Source organism: Amphiura filiformis, chromosome 17, assembly GCF_039555335.1.
Source record: "Amphiura filiformis chromosome 17, Afil_fr2py, whole genome shotgun sequence".
Classification (NCBI taxonomy): domain Eukaryota; kingdom Metazoa; phylum Echinodermata; class Ophiuroidea; order Amphilepidida; family Amphiuridae; genus Amphiura; species Amphiura filiformis.
Window position 1 is genome coordinate 4192168 of NC_092644.1, and position 24479 is coordinate 4216646.

Sequence of the window (24479 nt, forward strand, 5' to 3'; positions counted from 1 at the left end):
CTACACACTGGTAACAAAATTATGTACACTAAGCCACAAAAGAAACTTATAAAATTTTTCACCGTGAGGTCATATCTTAAAATCCTGTCCAACAAAATTAACTAAAATTACACACAGGATTGCCTCAATACTCTACTCTAAACAAATGTCAGTAACCAAGCAGTTGTCCAACTGACACAATAGCAAAATACACTGACATGGAACAACTTCCTGGACCACATTCACAGCCCTATTGGCACCCAGCAAAAGAAATCTGTGAGAATGGCATCTTGAATCACAGGTCACAGCAAACAATTTTAACAACATTAAGTTAAAAAACATTAAAGAGAGTCAAAACAAACTTACCAGGATCATCATGCCACATGTTCAAACAAATAATGAAGTCCTTTAGTAACGGGAAGCATGGGGCAATCTTCCCCAAGATATCGTCAGGAACTTGGTTGGAAGCATGAGAAGCAGGTGCACTGCATGCGTACAAGCGCACGGTGGACATACCCGTTACTAAATTTTGTTTGGACATGTGACATGATGATCCTGGTCAGTTTGTGATCTGTTTGTATCTGTTGGTAAGTTTGTGACCTGTGATTCAAGATGCCGTTCTCACAGATTTCGTTTGCTGGGTGCCAATAGGGCTACGAATGTGGTCCAGGAAGCTGTTCCATATCAGTGCATTTTGCTATTGTGTCAGTTGGACAACTGCTTGATTACTGGTATGTGTTTAGAGTAGAGTATTGAGGCAATCCTGTGTGTAATTTTGGTTAATTTTGATGGACAGGATTTTAAGACACGACCTTGTGAAAATTATAAGTTTCTTTTTTGGCTTAGTGTATATTATAGGGGCAAGAATCCAATACTTCACTGAAATTTCAGTGATTCAGGAAAAGTGGTTCATTATTATGTTAAGAAATGTGGTACATTCTAGCGGTACCTCTTTTCTTATCATAAATAACGTACCGCTTTTCTTGAGTCACTGAAATTCCAGTGTAGTACTTGTAGTAACTGGATTCCTTTCCCCTATGATAGACATAACTTTTGTTACCAGTGCAGTGTGTTATTATTGTTTTGAGAAAAATGCAAAAATAGTCACAAATTTATCAAGGGGTGTAGTACCACCTTAACAGCATACTAAGTATTAGACCTTAGTATAATAATGATAAGTATAATAAAGTAAATAGTAATAATTTTAAATGAAAACAACAAACCCGCAATTTTAGCATTAGGTTTTCTACTTGGGAAGGGCTTTGAGACAAATTACTCAAATTAAGTTGTTCAAATGCCGATACCTTTTTCTAGTATGAGTATTACTTCATCTGGCACTTTCCTGGCCTGGTGAACCATCGGTCACATGAATGATTTTAACATCCAACTCGTTGGTTTGGTACCACGTTTCTGTTTGGCTTTAATTATATAACATTTTGGTATAATGCAAATATGTTGTTCACGGAGATCGAATGAAACCAGCAAAACGATATTAGCCTATTATACAATGGTCCGGTGTTTGTCTTTTTCTTTTCTTTTTTTTTTTTATCGCAGAGATCACTTATGATCAGTAGCATTTGTATACCAGACTGGATATTATTTTGATGGTAAGTTTTCACGATTTTACTTATTTTTCATAAAAGAGCTTGCCACGTACACTATACAAATAGTAGGTAAAATTGGCATGGTATCTATATAGGCCTATTTTGATTGATATAGGGGAGGCGAATGGCAAAATGGAACCTACATTCATCGCCACATTGCATATGTGAGTCACAATATAGTAAACTCATGTTTGTGGCGCTTTTGTACGAAATCTAGAAGTAATCCGCTGTAAGCATGGTAAGTGAAAAGATCATTGAAAAGAGCAGATTCTGAACGGCTAAAAAAAGAATTGTTGTAATTTTGCCGTTCCGAATCTGCTCTTTTCAACGGTCTTTATTACAGCGGATTCCTTCTAGAGTTCGTACAAAAGCGCCACAAACATGAGTTTACTTCATTTTGACTCGCCCTGTATCTACAGTACCAGTCAAACTTGTAAACCGAGTCATGACTTAAGACGCGGCTTTTCGACTCAGATTTTCCAATGTAGGTATGAATTGATGACCACCTAGACAACCTTATAATTTTGATGGTAAAAACCATCCGCCCCAATTTCAAAAACATTTGTAAAATTTGAACAAATACCACTAATTTGGTTTGTAATCCAGTTGAATTGGTCTTGAAACATGTATGCTCCTCTCCACTTTGGCGCGCTGAATTAGCCGATTCGGCAACCCCCACCCCCCCCCCCCACGGTGTCGGTACGCGTCCTCCCTCGCCCATAAGCTACGCCACTGTGTATAGGAGATTGAGGGGAGATTGAGCCCATGCACTCAGGGACAATTTAAAGATGTATACGCTAAATTTTGCTATTTTCTGTCCATAAATTTTAGCCCCCTAAAGTGATCTATTTCTGGAAATAAATTAAAAAAAAAAAAATCACAGTGCATCTTAAAGGGCATTTCGTGATCCACAGCCTCATCCCCCCACTTTTCTCAAAAAAAGTTGAGATTTTTATATCACTGGAACCCTCTGGCTACATAATGTTTATGTACAAAATATTTCTTGCAGATTAATTCGTTTTGCAAGGATATCATGAAATTTGAATTTCGTTCTGGTGCACCAGAACGAAATTACAACGCATTGTCTATGGAGCCGTGTAATACACATAATCAGGCATAACTCGCAAACGCAAAATCGGAATCAACTGAAATTTTGGGAATAGGCTTTTTTCGTGGATATGTACTGAAAAATGTCATAATAAAAATTCCCTTTAAAGGGAAAGCCAGCTTCAATGCAGAAGATGCCTTGTAATTAGTTTGGGTGGTGGCATTTTTAGGATCACTCTTTTTTATGATCCATCATGTTTCATGACAGTCCACCAAACCATCAATGATGAGAACATGCACATGTTTCATGACAGTCCACCAAACCATCAATGATGAGAACATGCACATGTTTCATGACAGTCCACCAAACCATCAATGATGAGAACATGCACATGTTTCATGACAGTCCACCAAACCATCAATGATGAGAACATGCACACAGAAACAGCAAACCAAACAACTCCTATAACTTCCTGTCAATTAATTACTCCAAATTGTGTCTTTTTGTCTTTTCTGCCTTTTAGGCTACCCTTAGCTCATTATTAATATAAAGAAATGCAGTTTTTAGTTAATTGGCTAAAAACTGCCATCCTACTTGCCTTATACATGCACATTAATTTTATATTAATTCGCAATTTTATACTTAATATAGCACATTATAAAATGTATAAAGACTGATATTGTTCAATTATAATAGGAATTGGCCTACATGTATATAAATTATACCCATATCAAAAATAGGCCCTGAAATTGCATCGAATTTTTCCCGTTGAAAAGACAAAACTGATGTTTAAGATATAAATTATTTCATAAATGACATTTTGAGTCATTTGTATCCATAAAACGATACAGATTATAGGATATTTTTACTTTGACTTTTACGTCCATAAAGGTTTTAATCATGTTATCAATACACTCACATCTCATGCTGTGCTGATCTCCAGGAGGTCTGCGAATGTAAATCTAAGAACGCCTGATAACAAGGATTCTATAATTTTCTTTCGTTGATATGCTGTGGAAACTATTATAGGCCTGGCATGAACTTTTAATGTCATATTTCCTTCAAACCATAACTTTTGAAATTCTCACTCGTTTTCATTCGTTGAAACGGCAAAACATACTTTCTTTTTCTTACAAATCCAATAACAGGTCTATTATATATTTTTACCATAAAAAGTTCCGCAAAGTAATTCAAACCAATGCTAGTACCCCGTAATCTCTTTAGCAAACAAAGACGATCTCCGAATTAGATCATAGCCAGCTAACGCTGGCGAAAAGAGGATGCTAGGATCACGAAATCCTCCTTTAAAGGTAAAGATCTAAAGGAATCTTATTCTAGTAATCGGTTTATTAATCTGAGCCAAAGGGAAACATTTGTTACCATTTTTGACTACATTCAAGCACTATGCCTTTTTTTACATATCAATTTGCAAGCGCTTTTTTTTAGCAAAGCCATAGTTCATTGAATTTACAACCGTATGACAAAACAGGCGAAATAGTATAACTTTTTGCACACGATTGGCAATAAAGAGAATTGCCCATTGCTCATTGAAATGGAAGCTAGTATATGGACAATATCAGATATAAGTGTGCTATTTCATTTAATGACATAAAATTTGGAAGAATTTTGTAACTTTCTGGACTTTTACAACCTACATCTTGATCAAAAATAATGTGCTTGAATAGGTTTTTTCCAACAGCTTTTTCACATTCGCGTTGTTATAGGCCTAAACATTAAATTGCATCATCTGGACGCAATGAAAAAAGGTGTATTTAGCGGGAAGTGTTAGCTTTCGTTTGATGTAAGAAATTCTCTGATTGGATAAAGGGAACATTTGGGGTTTCGACAAAAACCAATCACAGATGCCGTATTTTCCACTACAGTTAGATCTAACACAGCTCTTATGATGCTATGCACTTAACTGTGTAGTATGTGCTTGGAAAAATCTGCGTACTCGGGTGCATCGAGGTGGGAACTGTGCGTAGATGCATTTATAAGATAATCGTTTGAAGCCAAACCTTTTCATATGAATTCACTTCACACACCTGGCAAAAACGAATTGGTTCAAATGCTTCTATTTTCTATTTTGTATTTTAAACTAGCGACATTATTTCACCGAAACCTAATAATTTTTAAGCCATAGGTAAAAGGTTTCGATAACCAAACTACAGTAATGTTGAAAAAATTGCATTTCTCGTCACTTTTTTTACAGCCACGATATCATAAATTTCATGTGCGGCGATTTTCGAGAACTTTGCCCTGGTATGTTGAACACTCCAAAGAAATAATCATGGTAACTACTTCCAACTTTGGAAAACGGCATATGCCTTAATGAATCTCGTCAATGCAGACATTTCGAAGTGATTTTGCAAGCTTGGAAATGTCTATTTCTACTTGCTATTTTGTCAATCAAAATTCACAAAATAATACACATGTCTTGTCAAAAAGGCAACAATATTTTTCACCCCTGACCCACCTGCCTTTCCAGCCCAATCCCTTTACACTGTTTTTCTGTTGGTTGTTGCAGGTTGCAATGAATCTCAAGATAGCCGTCGTGTTGCTTTGCTTACTTTCTGGAGCCTTCGCTTATCGTACAGGTGATTTAATCATTATGTATTATAATGCCTATATGCATATTCAGGGTGTATAATTGAAGACCGAATTAAATACATACATACATGAGAGCTTTTGTTACACGCCATTTCATAAGATCACAGCGTGAAAAACCAAAACATACGCAAAATATATACAAGAAACAATTGAAAAACAAAAGAAAAATGAAGCAAGCAAAATTATGTTTGCGGAAACAGGTGGGTTTTGAGGCCTTTTTTTAAAGGCAGAGACTGTTTGAGCACTTCGCACAGATGACGGTAAATTATTCCAGATCAGATCAGATCAGATTAAAAAGACTAGTTTGCGTATGACGTCCTGTCAACTAGACCTGAGGCTAGTGCTGTGCTGCACAGGTCAGCAACCAATCATGCCGCACCTTGACGTCAGACGCAAACTAGTATTTTTAATTCGGTCTTCAATTATAGCCAGCTTTCTTGGTGGAGGGGGGGGGGGGGAAGAAGAAGAACAATTCCCGGTTGCATCATAATCGGGTGAAAAGACGGAAAAAAGAAGAAGAAGAAAAATTCCCGGTTGCATCATAATTGAACCAGTATTATCTGTGTAATATATTATACCGGTTTTAAAAGAGAAACTGTGAATGTGAAGTCTTCAAACTTCCAAAAATGGCGCACAAATTTGGTATTGTACACTATTTTGGCCCATGATTGGGATTTGGTGGAAAACGGGCTCCTTGTCAGTTTTTTCCTTTACCTTCCCGATTTGCTCTCTCATTTTGCCCCTGTCTTCCCACCCCAGCTGGCAACGCTTCTGAGCACTGCACTGATCAGGTTGTTTTCGATTTTAAAGACTCTTTTGCTCAAGTGCGAAAGTGAAAGAAACCCCGCTGGCTATTTGGCCGTTTAACGTGGAGTTACGGGGACTTAATGTCTTAGTATAACATTATGTCGAAATTGTAATTTTTTTGTAATTTTGGTTAATTTTGATGGAAAGGATTTTAAGATATGACCTTGTGGAAAATTATAAGTTTCTTTTTTGGCTTAGTGTATGTTGGAAAATAAATTATCAATCAGATGGGTTTATCTAAAACAAACTCATATTCATATTTACCATAAAAATGAATAAAAACAGCCGCCACTGAACACGCAGTATTAAAAATTCCCAGGCTCCGACTGTCTAGGGCAATGACATCATGGTTATTTGTGCGCAATTGTCGTCAGCCGTCGCGTCATTGTATAGACCCTATGCAATAAACCAACCGGAACGGTATAACAATTGAAATGGCAGACATGTTGGAGAACAGTTCTAAGATAGCTTAAGATGACAGAGGGACAGGTCTCTAGATCGATTCCACAACCATTCATACCTATTCTCTGTTTTATTGTATTATCATGCGAATTGCCCTGTGGTACCTTACGGAGGACAGAACTTTATTTAAATGAGGATGACTCTGTCATGAGTGACGTAGTATTGCATACCCTCTATTACTGGAACGTCATTACATCAGACAATTTCGGAGCCCGGGAATTTGAATATCGCGTGTTGAGAGACGGATGTTTTATTCGTTTTTATGGTCAATATGAGCTTGTTTCAAATAAACCCATGTAAATATAAAAAAATAACAACTGTTATTGCTGCACAATGCGTAATTCTTTTTAATAAATTAAATATTTATAAATAATTTCGTTTTAAACTTTTCTTCATAAATACCACAGATTTGGACCAGATGACTGACTCAACGACGATAAGCTCTACAAGTGCTCCCTATGCAACTGCACCAGCCATGCCAATTACACCAGAATGCATGTGGATACTCGTGGCTTCATCAGTCCTGCTTCTTCTATCAATAGTGATTTGTTGCCGCAAGACTCGAAACTGTATCAAAGACTCTAACATTAAGGAAAACACTGTTAGTTTAAAAAATTATGGCTTCATCGATGTTACATTCAATGCTACTAACACTAAGGCTCCTAATACTAATGACACTCAGCCAAGAGCCATAAAGAATGTTTAATGTATCATTGCATTTTGAGCCCAGTATAAAGAAATGGGTAGTATAATTGTGACGCAAATTTTCTTTTGAAAAATGTACATGTATTATAGAGATAATGCAGAATTCCGAAATCCGGATACAATGGGCCTTTTGTATTTTTTTACAGATAATCCAGATATCCGAATACAATGGGCCTTTCTATGTTTTACAGATAATCCGGATACAATGGGCCTTTTGTATGTTTTACTGATAATCCGGACTCCGGATACATTGGACCTTTTCTGTTTTTGCATACCTCCTGATTCAGTTTCCTAATTATACTTTTTGATTGACACGTTTATCCATTTAAATAGTGTTAAGGGTAGACGAGGTATTGTTGGTCGAAGCAACCAAATACTATTCGATTTTCATGATCTAAATCAATATATTATTGAAAAATAACACTTTGATGTTTTGCAAAAGTTCAGTCTACAAATCAAATACTTTGAAACTTGCTTGATTTATTGTTGTTAATGAGTTATATACGTTTTACAAAAGTGTTGTTGTTTCAGCCCTCTTCACAACATAACTCAAGAACCACATTTTGTGGGAGTTCACTTGTACCGATCCTGGGTCAGACGAGCATTCTATATACCACGTGCGTATTCTTACCGTTTGTGTAAGCGACTTCAATTACCGACCAATCAATGCAGCTTGGCGCGACAATATTCGAAGAGAATCCTCTTTTGTCTAAGCCCGAAGACGTAGGATCAACAGAGGAGAGGCTGTTTGATGATGTGAAATAAGAGACTCATTTGCGGGCTAATTTTTGCCGACCGCTCTACTGAAATGACCAGTCTCGCTGCTTCAAGGGCAGCTGTGAACGATTCTGGCTGTTTCAAAAATACAAAAGCACGCACTTTTGGCAATAAAATAAAAATTGACATAAGCTCAGCGTCTGTCTTCTTAGCCTGGCTACCCCACAACATAATATCAGAGGCATAATCATCAAGAGATTTTGGCATCGGTATAATGCGCATAATTTTGGAATTCGCGAACAAACGTATCAAGATCATCTTTAGGACCCACTGATTATTTCAGACCCACACTACGCGTGTTATTTTTGAAAGACATGTGTGATTAATCTTCAGTACTTGAAGTCCGTTACATCATTACCATGCATGGAAACAAATATACACGACCATCGGATCATGACAAAAAATAATACACAATTTAAAATAAAAATATTTATTACACTTTATCACTGGCGCAGAAAATATATAATATTGCACATAAGTTACATCAACAATTACACAATATTATGAAAGGAACAATATTTGTTTTAAAAAGTCCAGTGAATGGCTGGAGCGAACAGGTACCAGGCACCTCAAAGACCGCCCCACCAAAACCAAAAAAGAAGGGAAGGGAAATATATATTAGAGGGGGAAATGCAGGTTAAGTTACATTTGCCTGCAATTTGGACAATTACAAAAAGAGGTCCAAGTGCAAACAGAAGTTGCATCAAAGGTGCGAGCAAATTTGGACTGATAAAACTCCAAAACTGGTTGCTTAAATGAAGCAACAGAATTTGTAGATCTGATTATACTAGGGAGTTGGTTCCAAATGGGCACCATACGCTGAAAAAAGCCCCTCTTGTGGCACTCAGTTTTAGAAAGCTGATTTACTAGCAACAAAGGATCAGAGAAAAATCTGGTGGTGGGACGATCTTTGTTAATACCATTAAAAACTGCATAATCATCTAGATTGATGTCATATAATCCCAGATTGCACTTACAAATATATTGGGATCAACATATTCTCTTCTAAAACTTAATGGAATACGAGTTAGCTCGGTTAACCTTTCTTTGTACTCAGCCTCGGGATAATCTAAAATGAATTTAGTTGCCCTTCTCTGGACCCCTCAACTTTCTGGATGTTGCGCTTTGAGGTACCACTCCAGAGGGGACTGTAATATTCCAAATCACTAGGAGTAGGAACCAAGGCTGAGTACAAAGTCCTGGATACATTACGAGGGGTATTGAAGCCAATGGTGTGTTTAATCATACCAAGTTTTTTGTTACATTTTTTAACAACCCTATTAATGTGATCATCCCAAGTGAAAGATGAGGAAATATCAAGACCAAGATCTTTGATGGAACTAACACGGTCTAGAACGGCACCATTCATTTTATAATATTACCACAAAATAGTGTGATTTAAAGAGAAAATATCAAATTATTTGCCCAAATATTTCAAGTTGTTTACCTCAAGGTGGAGCGCATACGAGTAGCCAAAGCGTATGCACATTCCAATAACACAACCTAACATTCCATTCTCCCCTATAAGCAGGTATGCACATACAATAACACACCCCTGACATTCCATTCTCCCCTACATAAGCAGGCAGAGTGCTGTGCGCTCTGCTGTGCGCTGTGATGATAGAAGAACATAAAGTTCGTTGCCCTTGACACTTTATCGCTAATTAATGGTCTGTCACGTGACGCGTTTCAACAAATCACAGTGCGCGATTTTGAATAATGGGTCGTGGGGTAATAGAAAATAGAAATAAAGGGTGCAGCATTATCCTTTACACGCAAATAATGTGTCCTCGGCAGTAAAAACGTTTAAATAATTATCAGAGGATGATTTAAGGAAGCCCCATCATGCACTGTAAAAGTGTTATCACTAGAGTTTCAACTGCCACTTTACTTTTCAAATCCCATTGAACTCTGTGCAAAAGATGTTGTTTTAGAATTGCCCGTGTGTCATTATTAGTTGGTCGATTTCAGATCTAAAGTGATGTATGCATGAAGGATAATCCACACCTTCTGTAGATAACATAAAATGTGAAATCGACCAACCTTTAGAAGGTGTTTTTATTGTAAATATATCTGTCCAAATTCAAATTTAACCATGCACGTGTGTATGCAGTGGGCGGGCAGTGGTGTGTGTTCACTCACACAGCTGTGCTAACCGCAAGACTTGCTGGGAAGTGCTTAAATCATCCTCTGAATAATTATTTACGTTTTTACTGCCTCGGACACATTATTTTCGTGTAAAGGATCATGCATTACCCTTTATTTCTTAAATCATGACGAATTACATTCCTACGTCTGGTGATTGACATGATCTGGCATTTAGAGGGATGAATATGAAGATCCAAAGTTTTGCTCCAATTTAAATAATGCATCAATGCAATACCACTTTGGAGCATGTGATAATCAGAGACATCAGAGATGTTTTTATAACATTTAGAGTCATCTGCAAACAAAGCTAAAGAAGAATTCTGGGCAACACTGGGCATGTCGTTAATGTATAAAAGAAAAAGCAAAAGAAACAACAGGAAGCTAGTTGGAATTAACCTCCTCCCTGTTAAATAAGCGCGAAACCAATTGAGGAGGTCAGAATGAAAGCCAAAAGATTGCAATTTGTGAAGCAACAAGCTATGACAAACACTGTCAAAAGCTTTCGAGAAATCAAGATAGATCATATCAACTTGCCCAGCTTTGTCCAGAGTAGAACTGACTTCATGAAAAACGGATAAAAGCTGTGTCACAGTGGAGCGACCCTTGATAAAACCGTGTTGCAGATGGTATAATTGGTCTTTAACTGCGGGGAACAAAACAAAAATAGCTCTCTCCATCACTTTTCCACATATACAGGGTGTCCCAGAAAAAATTACCGGGCAAATGAATTTGGACGTAAGTCGAAAAATAGACATCAAAATCCAAAAATCTAAACATCAGAGTGTAGCCCATCGTATTCTGCACCTTATACGTCAATTTTTCTGGAATCGGTTGACTGATCGCGTAGAAATGAGTGATTACATAACGCATGTGTCAATTGAGTGGCCCAGTATAAAAACGGCGTATGGCACATTTTTCGTCATTGGGAGAAATCGGCACTGTAAATGTACGAATGTTCAATAAAATACATAAGAAATTTGATGCTTAAAAGATTAAATTGACAACATTCCCGAGTTACATTCATGATGTGTTATGTTTGTATGGATGACCTTTGGTGACCTTTGACATTTTTCAAAAGCGCCCTCTATTTTTCAAAATGTGCCATACGCCGTTTTTATACTGGGCCACTCAATTCACTTCATTCCAAGTTTGGAAGAAAGATCATTAATGCGCACGAGTGGTTAAACTGTCAATGGGCTTCATATTTGAAATCCTTTTCGTTCTTTATAACAGCCTGTTTATTGTAAAACCTTTAATTAGGTTTTGTTAAAATTTGAAAACCTCCACGATATTGAAAATGAAAGCTTGCATGTGAAATGATGCTCAGTATTTGTAAATATCTTTTTTCGTTAATGTTGATATAAATGTTGCATGAACAATACTACATAAAAAATTCCAGCTGGCTTAAAAATTTCTCACACACATTACTGTTTTCGGAATATTTCCAAGAAATTGTATTGCAAAGTTTAAATCTTTTAAAACTTCAACATTAATGTTGCGTGGTATCAAAAATCACACGTAAAGCTGTAAGCACTTGATCATTGTTATTCTTGGCTCAAATGTTCTTTGTAAAGTATACTTGCACAGCCTAAAGAATTTGAGTTGGAGAGCTTCCAATCACTTTTCTCGGACAAACTGTTATTCATCTTCAGTGAAAGCATGAATGACATAACACCGTCGGATTTTAATAGATAATGTGGACTAAATTTAATGAGATACACAAACTTTAGGAAGCGGTGAACGAGTATGAAAAAAGCGCCTGTTGATCAAACTTGGAATGAACTGCATTGATGCACGCATTATGCAATCGTTCATTTCTTCAAAACCAGTCAACCGAATCAAATGTGTATGTGATGCACAACAAAATAGGCTATACGCTACATTTTTAATTTTTTGATTCTGATGTCTATTTCTCGACTTACGTTCAATTTTATTCACTCGGTAATTTTTTCTGGTTTTCTGGGATACCCTGTACACAATAATGACACAGGTCTATAATTTTCAGGACGTTGCCTGTCAGATTTTTTTAAAAGCAGGAACAACATTGGCTTTTAACCAGGTTACCAGGAATAATACCAGAACTCAAAGATAAGTTAAAAATGTGACACAAAGGGAAAACAATTTCATGAGCGCATTCTTACAAGACCCTGGGAGATATCCCATCAGGGCCAATAGCTATGGAAACACAAGATCTTGAGGACATCACATTCGTTGATCTGAATATTACCCAGTGAAGGATGTTGAAACCCATGTATCTTTGGCAACTGTGTGTTGGAAGTTGGAAGTAAAAATAGTTGTTAAAAAGATAAGCTTTTTCTCTGGCTGTTGTAGCTGTGATGTTATCCCAGCTGATAACTTTGGAAGAGATTTGGATTTTGTTTTTGATCTAAAAAAATGACCAGAATCTCTTGGTGTTATCAACAACACTTTCACCAAGACTATCAATATACTCATTAAACTTGATAGAGAGCAAATTTTTCAAACGATTACGTAACTTCCGAAAATTGGCCCAGTGGCTAGAGAGATTTGATTTTTTTAGCACGCCTCCACGCAGTTTCCTTTTTGTTTTGGAGATGTCTAACTTATGTGTCAATCCACGCTTGGGCCGAAGAATCATCGGATCACATACGCTATAACATTGTTTATAATATAATACTCACAACAAACGCATTGAATTACACGTTTGAACGTTGAATAGTGATGGTAGGTTGCATACCACACAGTGTCATCGCCCCGATATCTTCATGGCAGAAATCGCCATGGTAGGTTGAATTCACAGCCACGCATAGCCATTTTGTTCCGACCTTTGAGACGCATAATGAGCCGAGGGGCATCCGACTAAGGCTACTGACAATAGCCTGGTAATTGACCTCTCTCTGTGTGAGTGAGCATGTATACGCCATTATGAGGTCAATGGATTTTGCATAATGAGATTATGCATAATGAGATCAAGCTGACAAGAACTGACAAAGAATAAATCTTTATACTTCACCAAACACAAAAGGACTTTATAGGGCAATGCACCCAACATTAAAATAAGGATCAATGACTGAAATTGAATAGGCCTAAATGTCTGCTTGATGCACAATACAACAATATTTTTGCAATACATAAACAAAATAAATATAAATTCTAGTTTGCCATAAACTATAAATTAGACAAAACATGTTTTACGTGCAGTACACGGTCTCCTTGTTGACCCTCATGTAGTCCATCCTTGCGATGAAGAAATAAATGCCACAATGCAACTCAAAATAACCTTGTGTGTGTAATGTGTGCGACACAAAAATATTGACCGAAAGGATTCTTCCACCACGTATTATGACGCTAAATTGGGGAAGTAGCTAAAGGAAAAAGCAGAGCAAGGTACCGGGTTTAGAGTTTAGGGTTTAGAGTCCAAAAGGGAGGACTAATGAATGGGAAAGGGAATGACTATCACGAAGTGATCCAGATGAAACAGAAATAGGTTTAAGAGATTTATTGTGAATTTGCATCATCAGACAAACTGATCAAAATAACATATGTATGTACATGTATTGATAATAATTAACCTCACCCGAGTCCCATTACAGCATAATTGAATTTGATACACGCGTTCATTACGACAACAGTAAACTCGTTATCATAATCCAAAAGCCTACACAAAACATCACGAGACGAGCCTGGTTACGTCAACAAGGAGTGACGTATTTATCAAAGCAGAGGCAATACATCGCTCCACGGCGTTCAATTCACGCACGGATAATAGGACTCTTTTTTAGGAATCTTCTTGTTATGTTGTTGTTGTTTTTACGAAAGAGCCAAAAGGCAGGCGTCCTCCACAAAATTAGTCTTACAATTCCAATAATGTTTTTGTGAAGGATGTCTACCTTCGTCTCATTCGTCAAAAGCCCACTCATTTGGAGGATTTGTATATATAATATTTGTGATGAAGAATATACCAATGAAGAATAACCAATAGATAAATAAATAAATACACTTTGCATTTTCACACATATCTTTCTTTTTTTCTGTTCGCTTCATACTTCCATATACGAATCGTTTGAATTTACCTCCGGCCATTTTGGTTGTTGAGTTTTAGTGTGCCAAACATATATCTGTGACGAAGCAAAAAAAAGAGAGAAAAACTCACAAAACACTAGTCACGTTAGGTGCATATTTTATTTATATTGCAATAATTTATAGTATTATTGTAGCAAGATTTTGAACGATGTGTTTTCATAATCTCAAAAAATACAATTATTGCTACAGTTATGTAGTTATTAGCAACAGCAAATACCAGCAACAACTGTCGGATTAAATAGATAAATATAATCTATAAATGAAGACAAAGATAAAAAGACTAGTTTGCGTCTGACGTCACTGTCAATCAAATTCTCTACGATCCTTGATTGGTTAATTAGCGCGTAAAAGGAAGGTCGATTTATCTCGTGCTGATCGGAGAAAAGGAATAGCAGTGAATGGCGAAAAATTTTACAAGGCAAAAAGCAAGTTTTCTAGGCATTGTTGACATGGTGCCTTCGCGAAAGAAAGTTTCCTAGTATAAAGACTTAACTTTTGAGATGGTTTGTATGTTTGTTGAAGGTGCAAAATTAACAATAAGGCGCCCGGTTTTACCGCCGTCTTCAGCAACTCATATCATCTCGACACTTGAAAACAAACTGTGCTCGCTTTGATTGACAGATGACGTCAGACGCAAACTAGTCTTTTTATCTTTGTCTTTCATTATACCTTAGTACATCTTTCTGCTTTTGGTTCCAAATCTTCTAGTGCCACAAGCTTCTCTAATAACCTTGTTTCTAGATATCCTAACGGTGCCGTTATGTTGAAGCGTACATCTGCCTTTTTGTGAAAAAGTTTCAGGTTGACCGCAAAGCCAGCCATATCGGTTGCAAATTTTCTGCCTTTCGAATACCAAGCATTCCAACCTGTTACATGATCTTCAGCGTTGACAATGGGTGTCTCAAATCTCCTACCACCGGATAATCCCACTGGCCACACTGACACGTTCTTCGTATGTCGCATCTGAAGAACAAAGAAAACTAGGGAGGTAAATTGGGATAATTTACTGGGTGGGCAATATAATTTAATTTTGCCCACAAATCAGGAAAATTATTACTGGGTCAGTGCAGCTGTAAATGATAGCATCCGTGTTTGGATTCCGAAATACAGACCTGTCACCCACTTATCACTACTTCAACGTGGAATAGGACATGAATTGCGGATACAACACCCTTGCAGAAAAATAGCTCTTGTGTCAGATCAATCAGGTCTATTCATTTAAATCTTTAACATAACAAAGAAAAGTATTTTACCCGCCTATTTTAAGAGTCTTATAAGAATTGTAACAATTTTTGATAAAGTGTTTACTTTTTACCATTTTTCAATTTAGGGAATGTTAGAAACACTGTAGCTTAAAATAGAAACACTTAATTGGAAAAAAGCTGACGAGATAATTTAGATATTAATATGATTTACCATCCCTGAAAGTTTGGTAACCATAGCACCATTCCCTGTTGGCTAAAAAAATCCTAGAATTTAGGTAATTTAGTGTTTCTAGAAAAAAATCAAAAAATCATAAAAAAGTACCAACATTCCTTTTAAATATATACTTATAGTAACACTAAGTTAGAAAATAAACTTAGTTTGTATTATTCTGTGATATATTGGCAGCAACATGAAACTTAAAACTTTTGTATATAACTGCTATAAAGGAGAGAAAAATCAGTTTTTAATAAAATCTTTGTTTTCAAAAATGTGGCTATTTTGAGAAATTGGCAAAGTGCCAAAAGCCCTTCCCTGTAGTAATTCAATGGGATTTTGAGATGACAAAAAGTTGCATAAATCAAAAACGCTTTTTTGGAAAAAAAATTAAAACTTGGCAAGTAAGGTTTTCTCATCAATACACACATCCTATATCATTTTCAAGGAGTTCCGAGCATCACACCGTAGCCGATAAAGCCACCTTATTTCGCATTCCAGTAGTTCATCCATATTTATGCCAACTCACCTCTTCAAACAGTCTAAGACTATATGTGTTATCATCATCAGCAAAATAAACCACTCCGTGCTCATCTGCATTTGTATTCTCTAATAACCAATCTATGCCAATGTTTCTTTGTTCAACCCCTCTTGGTTTCGATGTGGCAGATTCATTCTTACCAGCTTTGTATTTCAAAGACGTTTCAACATTCAAATGCGAATAGTTAAGTCCACTTCCCTCCAGAAAATTGCTAACTAAATTTGTTTTGTTAGCCGAGTCTTCTACTAAGATCCAGTGGAAATTGGTTATGTGTAAGAAAGTGTTTAACAGTCGTGTAAGCTCAGCTTTTTGCACCGCTCTGGCGTAGGTTGGGGTTATTGCAAAGATTTTAGGCTCAGTTTTTGGCACCGGTCTGGCATTGGTTGGGGATATTGCAACCTTTTTAGGTTGTGCCCTGGGATCGAAAACTAAATTATTCCAATGATGTAAACCTGTACAGAAAGATAAAATTAAAGCAAATGTTAACATGGTTAATAACATTTGTGCCATAGCTCTTTTAGTTTTTTTTCCTGAGAAGTCAAAATGCAATTGTATAAAGTTTATTGTTACACCCTGTATAGGTGATCGGCAAATACGTAGTTATGTGATACAGATATTTCAATTTTTTTTTGCAAATACGACATAATAAAATTAATTAATATCTTACTAATTAAGCCACTTTGAGGCATGACATTTAGTGAATATATAGAGTAGAATATAACAAACTAATGTAACAATTTTCTGAAAATGTAAAAAATGTCGAATATGTCAGTATGTGATGCGGCCGACGATTTTTCAGGTAAAGACAAAATTAATGAAATCTTTGGTCCCTTAAACTTTGTCATAGAAAGCAAAGTTACTCTTTCTTAACTGCCTTAGGAACTAAATCACTTTGTAGTAGTTTGGTAGCCATCGTTAAAAACTTTATGGTAGTTTGGCTACCATCGTGGATTTTTAATATGAAGGAAGGTTTCAACGTGTTAAATGAAGGCAAAATTTAGTTATTTGACCACTCAAACCTGGTCATAGACACCACATGTACTATTGTAACTGTTCTGGGAGCTAAGATGGCTACTTTAAAAGAGGCAATTTGGCGGCCATTTTGAAAAGAGGGGATAACACCCAACTAACACAGCTGCAATGCTACCACATATTTTCCAACTCGAGGAGTGGATATACATATCTAAGATTTGTACGTCAGTTTTGTCAGGACCGCGACACTCCGGCGCTTGTTGGAAGGCAGGAGTACAGCAGACAGTAGTACATGTACAATTGTGATTTCCGTATATATAATCATAGTTTTGAGAACGTAGAATCGACCAAAGTGTGTATTTCATTACAGAACTGCTACGATTAAAACCAGATCTAGGATGGGTTTAAACCATTGCAAACATGCCGGGCAAACATGACAAACCGAGAATGTTTTATTGGAATATGTTTTCTGTTTTCGAGTGGTCATAAAATGCTCTGAGATTTATACGTAAACATGGTATTAAATTAGTAAATCATTAACCGTGGACTTCGTTAGAGGCTTCGTTAAGATTACGTCATTGCCAGCGGTGGGCGGACTTATACTCTTTGTTTTGTGAGCGGTACAAAAAATGTCATTACACGACCGTAGTAAGACTTGGCCGGCGACGACGCTTGCGAATTGCCTGTCTTCAACTGAGGTATAGCATGGCACACCGTCATCGTCCCTATATCTTCGTGTTAAAAATTGCCGTGATAGTACGATGAATCCTCACGTTTTTCAATAGCTACGCATGGTGATTTTATTCGAGATAGGCCGAGCGACTTAGGCTAAGCATACAATTTGAGATTTTGAGAGCCTGCCACACTGTTTCTATTCTATGTTTTTACGATTTTCGCATGATCAGTATATGGCTGGCCGTAACCGCCACAACGTGGAGCTGCTACGCGTAGCTTACTTTTCGCTTCGCGGAGCTAAATTGACCAATCATGGTAGATCTTTTCATTGCGCGGAGCCAGTGGATGCCCCGGGTGGATGCATCCTCGTTCCAGAGAGAAAAACTCTTGCCAAAATTAATGTTTACTATGGGGATTTTAAATGAATCGATTGTAAATAAACCACGACCAGTTGTACAGGATCAATAGGCCTACCATTGTTTGATTAGTGTATAGTCAATGTTACCTTGCATGCATGTGTCATGTGTGTGGCGTGTTTGTTTGTTTGTTTGTCTACTGTGTCAGGCCAGGATCACTGACACCCACGGTACTGATACTGTCATACTATCACGGTGATCATATTGTTGAATGTTGTTGACTTTAAAATAATCATGATGCAGTCATGTCTACAGTAGAATTCACCACGACCTTTGAAGGACTTAAACCCCATTAAAAGCTATTAAACCAAGATAACACTCAATGAAAACAGCTCGACTATGTTACATCAGATCTTCTCTGGTTAAATACACACTGCACTTGTGTCTGTTTTACCTGTGCAATGAGCAATGAGCTGGTATTATAGTTTCAGTTGGGTGAACGATTATAAAGCGAACGCAAGGTAACAATACTGTGGGCTTTTGTTTACGAAATGAGACAATAGTCTGCTTATTGTTAACCAGCGTTCTTGAAAATGAGAAGCTTAATGACTTAACACGGTTTAGAAATAATTTCTTCATATTTTTTGGTGTTATCTGTCGTTTACATATCCTTCCTAAAACACTAAAGTACCAATATTTCCAAACACCTAAATTAGCTAAAAATTTAGGACATGTTACAAAACTATATTTTCTAGAATTTCAGAGAATACTTTAAATATTGGCCGGTTATTTTTTACACAGTGACGTCAACTAGGCAATGGCCTATACTTCTAACATACACTATTTGTAGAGGTCACGCGTCAATGGTGAGCGCACTGAGTATTGTGTATAGGAAAACGGACAGTAACTACAGTATGTATGGCCTACTACTACTAGTATATAAAGTAAATCCGAACTGGTTTGCAGTTTGCTGAAAGTCGAATTCCGCAGGGACACCGCGCAAGTTATACAAATTAGCTCCCGGCGATACACTGCAGATCGCATAGTTTACCACCACTCTGCCTAGCTATATAGTTATGTACAATACTGTATGAGTTTCTTATGAGTGCATGTCCATCTTAATAATAAGTCAGTTCGTACTTTTCATAAACTACTTTTTGAATCATAACTTTCGTAACCGAGGATATCTTGCAACTACGTGACGCTCGTCTGGCAAATTCTTAATGAATAAATTCGCTTCACGTAATGAGTAAGTCGTACTTAATTGGTCAGTTTTACCTCCGAGTAATGAAAAACTCTAACATGATCATGATTGGTCAATTTGGCTCCACGGAGCAAAAAGTCAGCTACGCGTAGCAGCTCCATGTTGTGGCGGTTGCGGCCTACCATATCAGTATCCCATATGATATTTCTATTGCAAGAAAATTTTATTTGTTGTCAGGTTTTATCTTAAATACACTAACTGGAAATTAAATACACTAATTAGTGAGGACCGGTATTTTGCTGTGGATATGTTTAACTGCAATTTGCGGGTAAAAATTTGAAATCCTGGGTAAAATTGTGATCATATTCAACTCTTTGAGAAAATAATAATATAAAGGAATGCATGTAAAATCCAGCTGCAATACAATGTACATTATTGACACACTATCACTCTCTTTATCTACGGCAATAATAGAATATCGATTTCAATCGAATTGAATACGTTGCTCACTTTTGAGTTTGTAGTTGACTACTAAGCGACCTAAGCGATCGATTGCTAGCCAATCAGATAGAATTCCTTTTATTGCGTTCGGTGAAATACCACTCGCCCGTCGCTCACCAACGGAGTATTAAATTTATATTTATCGTACAGGACGTCGACACTGTGCATGGTATAGGCAGTTTGTACAAAGTGTCGCTTCTCTATCTTATTTTTCCCCGGGTATTTTTCTCGGGTTTTGTACGTGACTCCTGAGTCACAGCTGCTCATCATCATCATCAGACGGCTGGTTTAGTCATTATTATAATGGCGTACGTAAATGACAAAATGGACATTTTATTGTTAAATACATTAAAAAATTCCCACATAGCCCCCAGCATGAAAAGTATTTAATTATCTTTGTAATCACTCAAAAAGCATTTTGTGTGAATTTTACATCCTAAGTACCGTGCTATTAATTTTTTATGAGCCTTTTTATTTTACATGTAACGCCTATGGGGATGTTGATTAGAAATGGACGGCAATATTGAAAAACCCTCATTTTGGGCCATTTTAGACACTAAAAAGCCCATAAAAAAGAATAGCACTTAGTTCGGATGTAAAATTCACACACAATGCTACCTGAGTGAGTACAAATATAATTAAATACATTTCATTCGGGGGCTATAGCAAAAACAAAAATGTCCTATACCTTAATGGTAATATGGAACAACGGTGCCCGGGATATGCTATACTCGTAACGGAGTCGATACCTCTCCGCTGTAATCTCTCAATGTCCCGATCCATTTAAAATTGAAGTTTAAGGTTCAAACTATTGAACTGTATCTTTAATAATTAACAAGGAATAACTATTATAGGATAATAGGTAGCTCTAAACCTATACGCCACTATGTGAAACGGAACATTTGGAAAATCACTCTACGCCACTATGTGCTGACCCCCGACGAATTATAAAGACAACTACAACAAAACAAAGACAGAAAAGTGGGAAAACAAAATCAACCATCGTCCAAGACAACAAAAACAACAAATCACATACCACATCATATCAATAATATTGTTCCCACACATTAATAAAAACAAATTAGCAGTTACAGCAGTAGCGTAGCCAGCTGGGGTGGCAGGGGCAGAGTGCCCCCCCCCCGACAAAACAAAAACTGTAAGAGGAAAGTGCCCCTTTGACAAAAATGAAAGATAAAATCCGGAAGGCAAAGTAAAAGAAAAGGGGCAAGAAGCCAGTTTACCACAAAAATCACGATCGTAGTAAGACTTGGCCGGCGACGGCGCTTGCGAATTACCTGTCTTCAACTGCGGTATAGCATGGTATAGGCAGTTTGTACAAAGTGTCGCTTCTCTATCTTATTTTTCTCGGGTTTTGTACGTGACTCCTGAGTCACAGCTGCTCATCATCATCATCAGACGGTTGGTTTAGTCATTATTATAAGCTATTATAATGGCGTACGTGAATGACAAAATACGACGTTTCCGAGCAAACCACCTTTGAAGGACATGCTACCGCACCTTTGTTTCCAATGTACAAGGAATACATTAAAAAAATTCCACATAGCCCCCGCATGAAAAGTATTGAATTATCTTTGTAATCACTCAAAAAGCATTTTGTGTGATTTTACATCCGAAGTAGGTGCTATTAATTTGTTATGAGCCTTTTTATTTTACACGTAAAGTCTATGGGGATGTCGATTAGAAATTGACGGCAATATTGAAAAACCCTCATTTTGGGCCATTTTAGACACTAAAATGCCCATAAAAGAGAATAGCACTTAGTTCGGATGTAAAATTCACACACAATGCTACCTGAGTGAGTACAAATAATTATAATTAAATACATTTCATTCGGGGGCTATAGCAAAAACAAATAATGTCCTTTACCTTCATGATGCAGTCATGTCTACAGTAGAATTCATCTCGACCTTTGCAGGACTTAAACCCCATTAAAAGCTATTAAACCAAGATAACACTCATTGAAGCAGCTCAACTGATTAAATCAGATCTTCTCTGGTTGTGTACAAGTGTCTGTTTTCAATGTGCGACATCGCAATAAAGCTGGTATTACAGCTTCAGTTGGGTAACCGATTATAAAGGAAACGAAAGGAAACAATGGTATGTGTACCATTGTTCACGAAATGACACAAAGACGTGCTTTTTGTTAACCAGCATTCTTCAAAATGAGCAACATAATGATTGTTGACTTAACACAGTTTGGAAATAATTTCTTCATATTTTTGATGTTATCTGTCGTTTACATATCCTTCCTAAAACACAAAAGTACGACCCTCTCCAAACATCTAAATTAGCTAAAAATTTAGGACATGTTACAAAACTTTATTTTCTAGAACCTATTTAGAATAATTTAAATGTAGCTTTTACCGTTTTTTGTGGCATCCTTCAGAAGTGAGCGGTCCGATACCAATATTTTCGGTCAAATCTCCATTCAATTAACACGGGGAGTTGGCTAGCTATGCCTTGCCCTCACTCATATTTTACAAAAGTACGACCATTTCTGAACATCTAACCTAGCTGTAATTTTAGGTCATGTTAGAGAAATATATTTGCTAGAAGTTTTGGAGAATAAATAAAATATTGGCTGGTTATTTTTCACACAGTGATGTTAACTAGGCAAGTGTCCATTCTCCCAACATACATCATTTGTTGAGGTCACACGTCAATGGTGAGAGCACTGTGTATTGTGTATAGGAAAACGGACAGTAACTGCAGTATGTAATGGTTATGGAACAAAGGTGCCCGGGATATGCTATACTCGTAACGGAGTCGATACCTCTCCACTGACTGTTATCTCTCAATGTCCCGATCCATTTAAAATTGAAGTTTAAGGTTCAAACTATTGAAGTATATGTATGCATCCCACCGATAATACCGTGTTTATATGATGCAACCAGCATTTTTTTTATGTCTTTGCCCCCGAAATCTTTATCCCCACTGATCTAGAAAGCTGGCTACGCCCATGAGTTACAGTTTCAAAGTAACAATAACTTACTATAATTCGTTTTCTCCACTGATGACAGAAAATGACTCATGAGTCCAGTAACTCCGGTTGTTCCTGTTTCAAGCCGACTGCGAATATGAAAAGAGCTCAAGTTGAGGCTAATTGTATGAAGGACAACATAGAGAGTAGATAAAAGGATGCAGATAATGAAGAATAGTTTAAAACGGTAGTGATATACCATGATGACTGTATACTTGGAAGTGTTTCGCGGGTAGAGACGACAGGAATTGTATTCACATCAAAAGTTACTCCCACATCTGTAAATGTACAGATGTGCAACCGGAAGGCAACCACATACCACAGTCACGGTCTGACCAGTGATTGAAAACTAAGAGTTGTTTTAGACGGGGATGCGCAGCATCAGAGGCTGTTATAAGCGCTGGTGGGAAGGTAAAAAAAAGACGGTGCGAGCATTTTTGGCAAGCAATTTTCGCACTTCGAAAGCAGATTTTTGTTTGTAAACATATATTTACGGGTCATCTTTTAAACAAAACGCTTAAAATGCCATAGAGAACAGTGCAATGTGTAAAGTATGCTTCATTCTTGGGTGATAGCGCCCTCTGTTGCAGGGAAGTGTATTTCTTTGTGATTTGACACCGCGGTATGAATATACTGTTACATTTATTAGTCAAAAGCATCAATAGGCAAGGATCGCTGAGATATCGGCCAAAAACACAGCATTTGAACTGTTAGTTTTATTGTATAGGCTAATCCAATTTCACGCATTCCTACACCTCAATGGCAGCCATAGCTAGGTCCCCGTCGGGTATATCCCACCTAAAATATGAAACGATGCGTCTTTGGCGGGGATTTTAAACTGTATTTCATCACCCGTGTTACACGTAGACAATATAATGATGAAAGTTTACAACACAATGCAAGATAACATCGATTATAAGCGGTTTTAATCCACGCAATTGGGCAGTCACAACTCACAACACCAGTTTGGTACGGGATTTGGTGCGCCCGGGACCCAGTCATGGCCGACTAAATTCTTACCATCACTTGGCTCGGTGGATTCGTCTATAGCGATCAAGGTTAAACTGTAAACTAGCCATATAGAGAGGGCAGGACTTGAAGAATGAGGGTAAACACTACAGTAAAAACTCGAAATAAAATACTTGAATCAGCAAAGAGATTCATTTGGTAGGATTGTTGAGATCATAAACTGGTTAATTATGTTAGCCAAATCCAATAAATATTACTCACGGAACTGAGCTTTCGCCATCTTGGCTGATGGCTTGATCACAGATGAACTGGTCCACTGCTTTTCCCGCGAAACTTGGTTGCTATAGACGCATCCTCGTTACCCGGAAGTGATGTTGATTTAAGCAGTGGGTCATATACATGATCTAGAAAGTACGCACCCTCGTCGCGGTTGAGCGAGTTAAAAAGATCGCCACCTGAAAAGATCGCCACCAAAAATTTCACCAGAGCAAGCAGAAAGCTCTCTACCACCGAACAGCACAAGTCCGCAATAACCGACCACGTAGCACAAGAAAATCACGTCATCGACTGGGAGGGGGCCAAACTACTGGATAGAGACTCAAACGCCTTCTCAAGAAGAGTCAGGAGGCCATCCAAATC

General features: G+C 37.3%; 1 protein-coding gene and 1 long non-coding RNA gene across 3 annotated transcripts; one reads left to right on the forward strand and one right to left on the reverse strand.

Moving 5' to 3' along the window:
* The first annotated feature begins 545 nt into the window (after positions 1-545).
* Positions 546-8423, forward strand: LOC140136818 (uncharacterized). 2 transcript variants are annotated; one of them, XR_011856771.1, is made up of 4 exons: positions 546-566; positions 1534-1586; positions 5159-5228; positions 6918-8423. It is a non-coding gene; the product is annotated as an uncharacterized lncRNA (long non-coding RNA). The 2 variants fall into 2 exon arrangements; XR_011856770.1 differs by lacking the exon at positions 546-566 and adding an exon at positions 692-710.
* Positions 8424-10310: 1887 nt separating this feature from the next.
* LOC140136819 (galactosylgalactosylxylosylprotein 3-beta-glucuronosyltransferase 1-like) lies at positions 10311-23195 on the reverse strand. Its single transcript, XM_072158416.1, has 4 exons — positions 22884-23195; positions 16151-16614; positions 14872-15165; positions 10311-14237 (listed from the first exon to the last, which is right to left on the reverse strand). Exons 1-4 carry the CDS (start codon positions 23071-23073, stop codon positions 14160-14162), a joined length of 1026 nt encoding a protein of 341 aa, XP_072014517.1. The 5' UTR covers positions 23074-23195; the 3' UTR covers positions 10311-14159.
* Between the last annotated feature and the right edge of the window lie 1284 nt (positions 23196-24479).

Coding starts and splice junctions, on each gene's coding strand:
- LOC140136819 (XM_072158416.1), bottom strand. CDS start 23,073: ATGGTATATCACTACCGTTTTAAACTATTCTTCATTATCTGCATCCTT. Junction 16,615..22,883: donor AGTGGAGAAAACGAATTATA/GTAAGTTATTGT, acceptor CTTTCTGTACAG/GTTTACATCATTGGAATAAT. Junction 14,238..14,871: donor AAGCAGAAAGATGTACTAAG/GTATAATGAAAG, acceptor GCTTCGTCACAG/ATATATGTTTGGCACACTAA.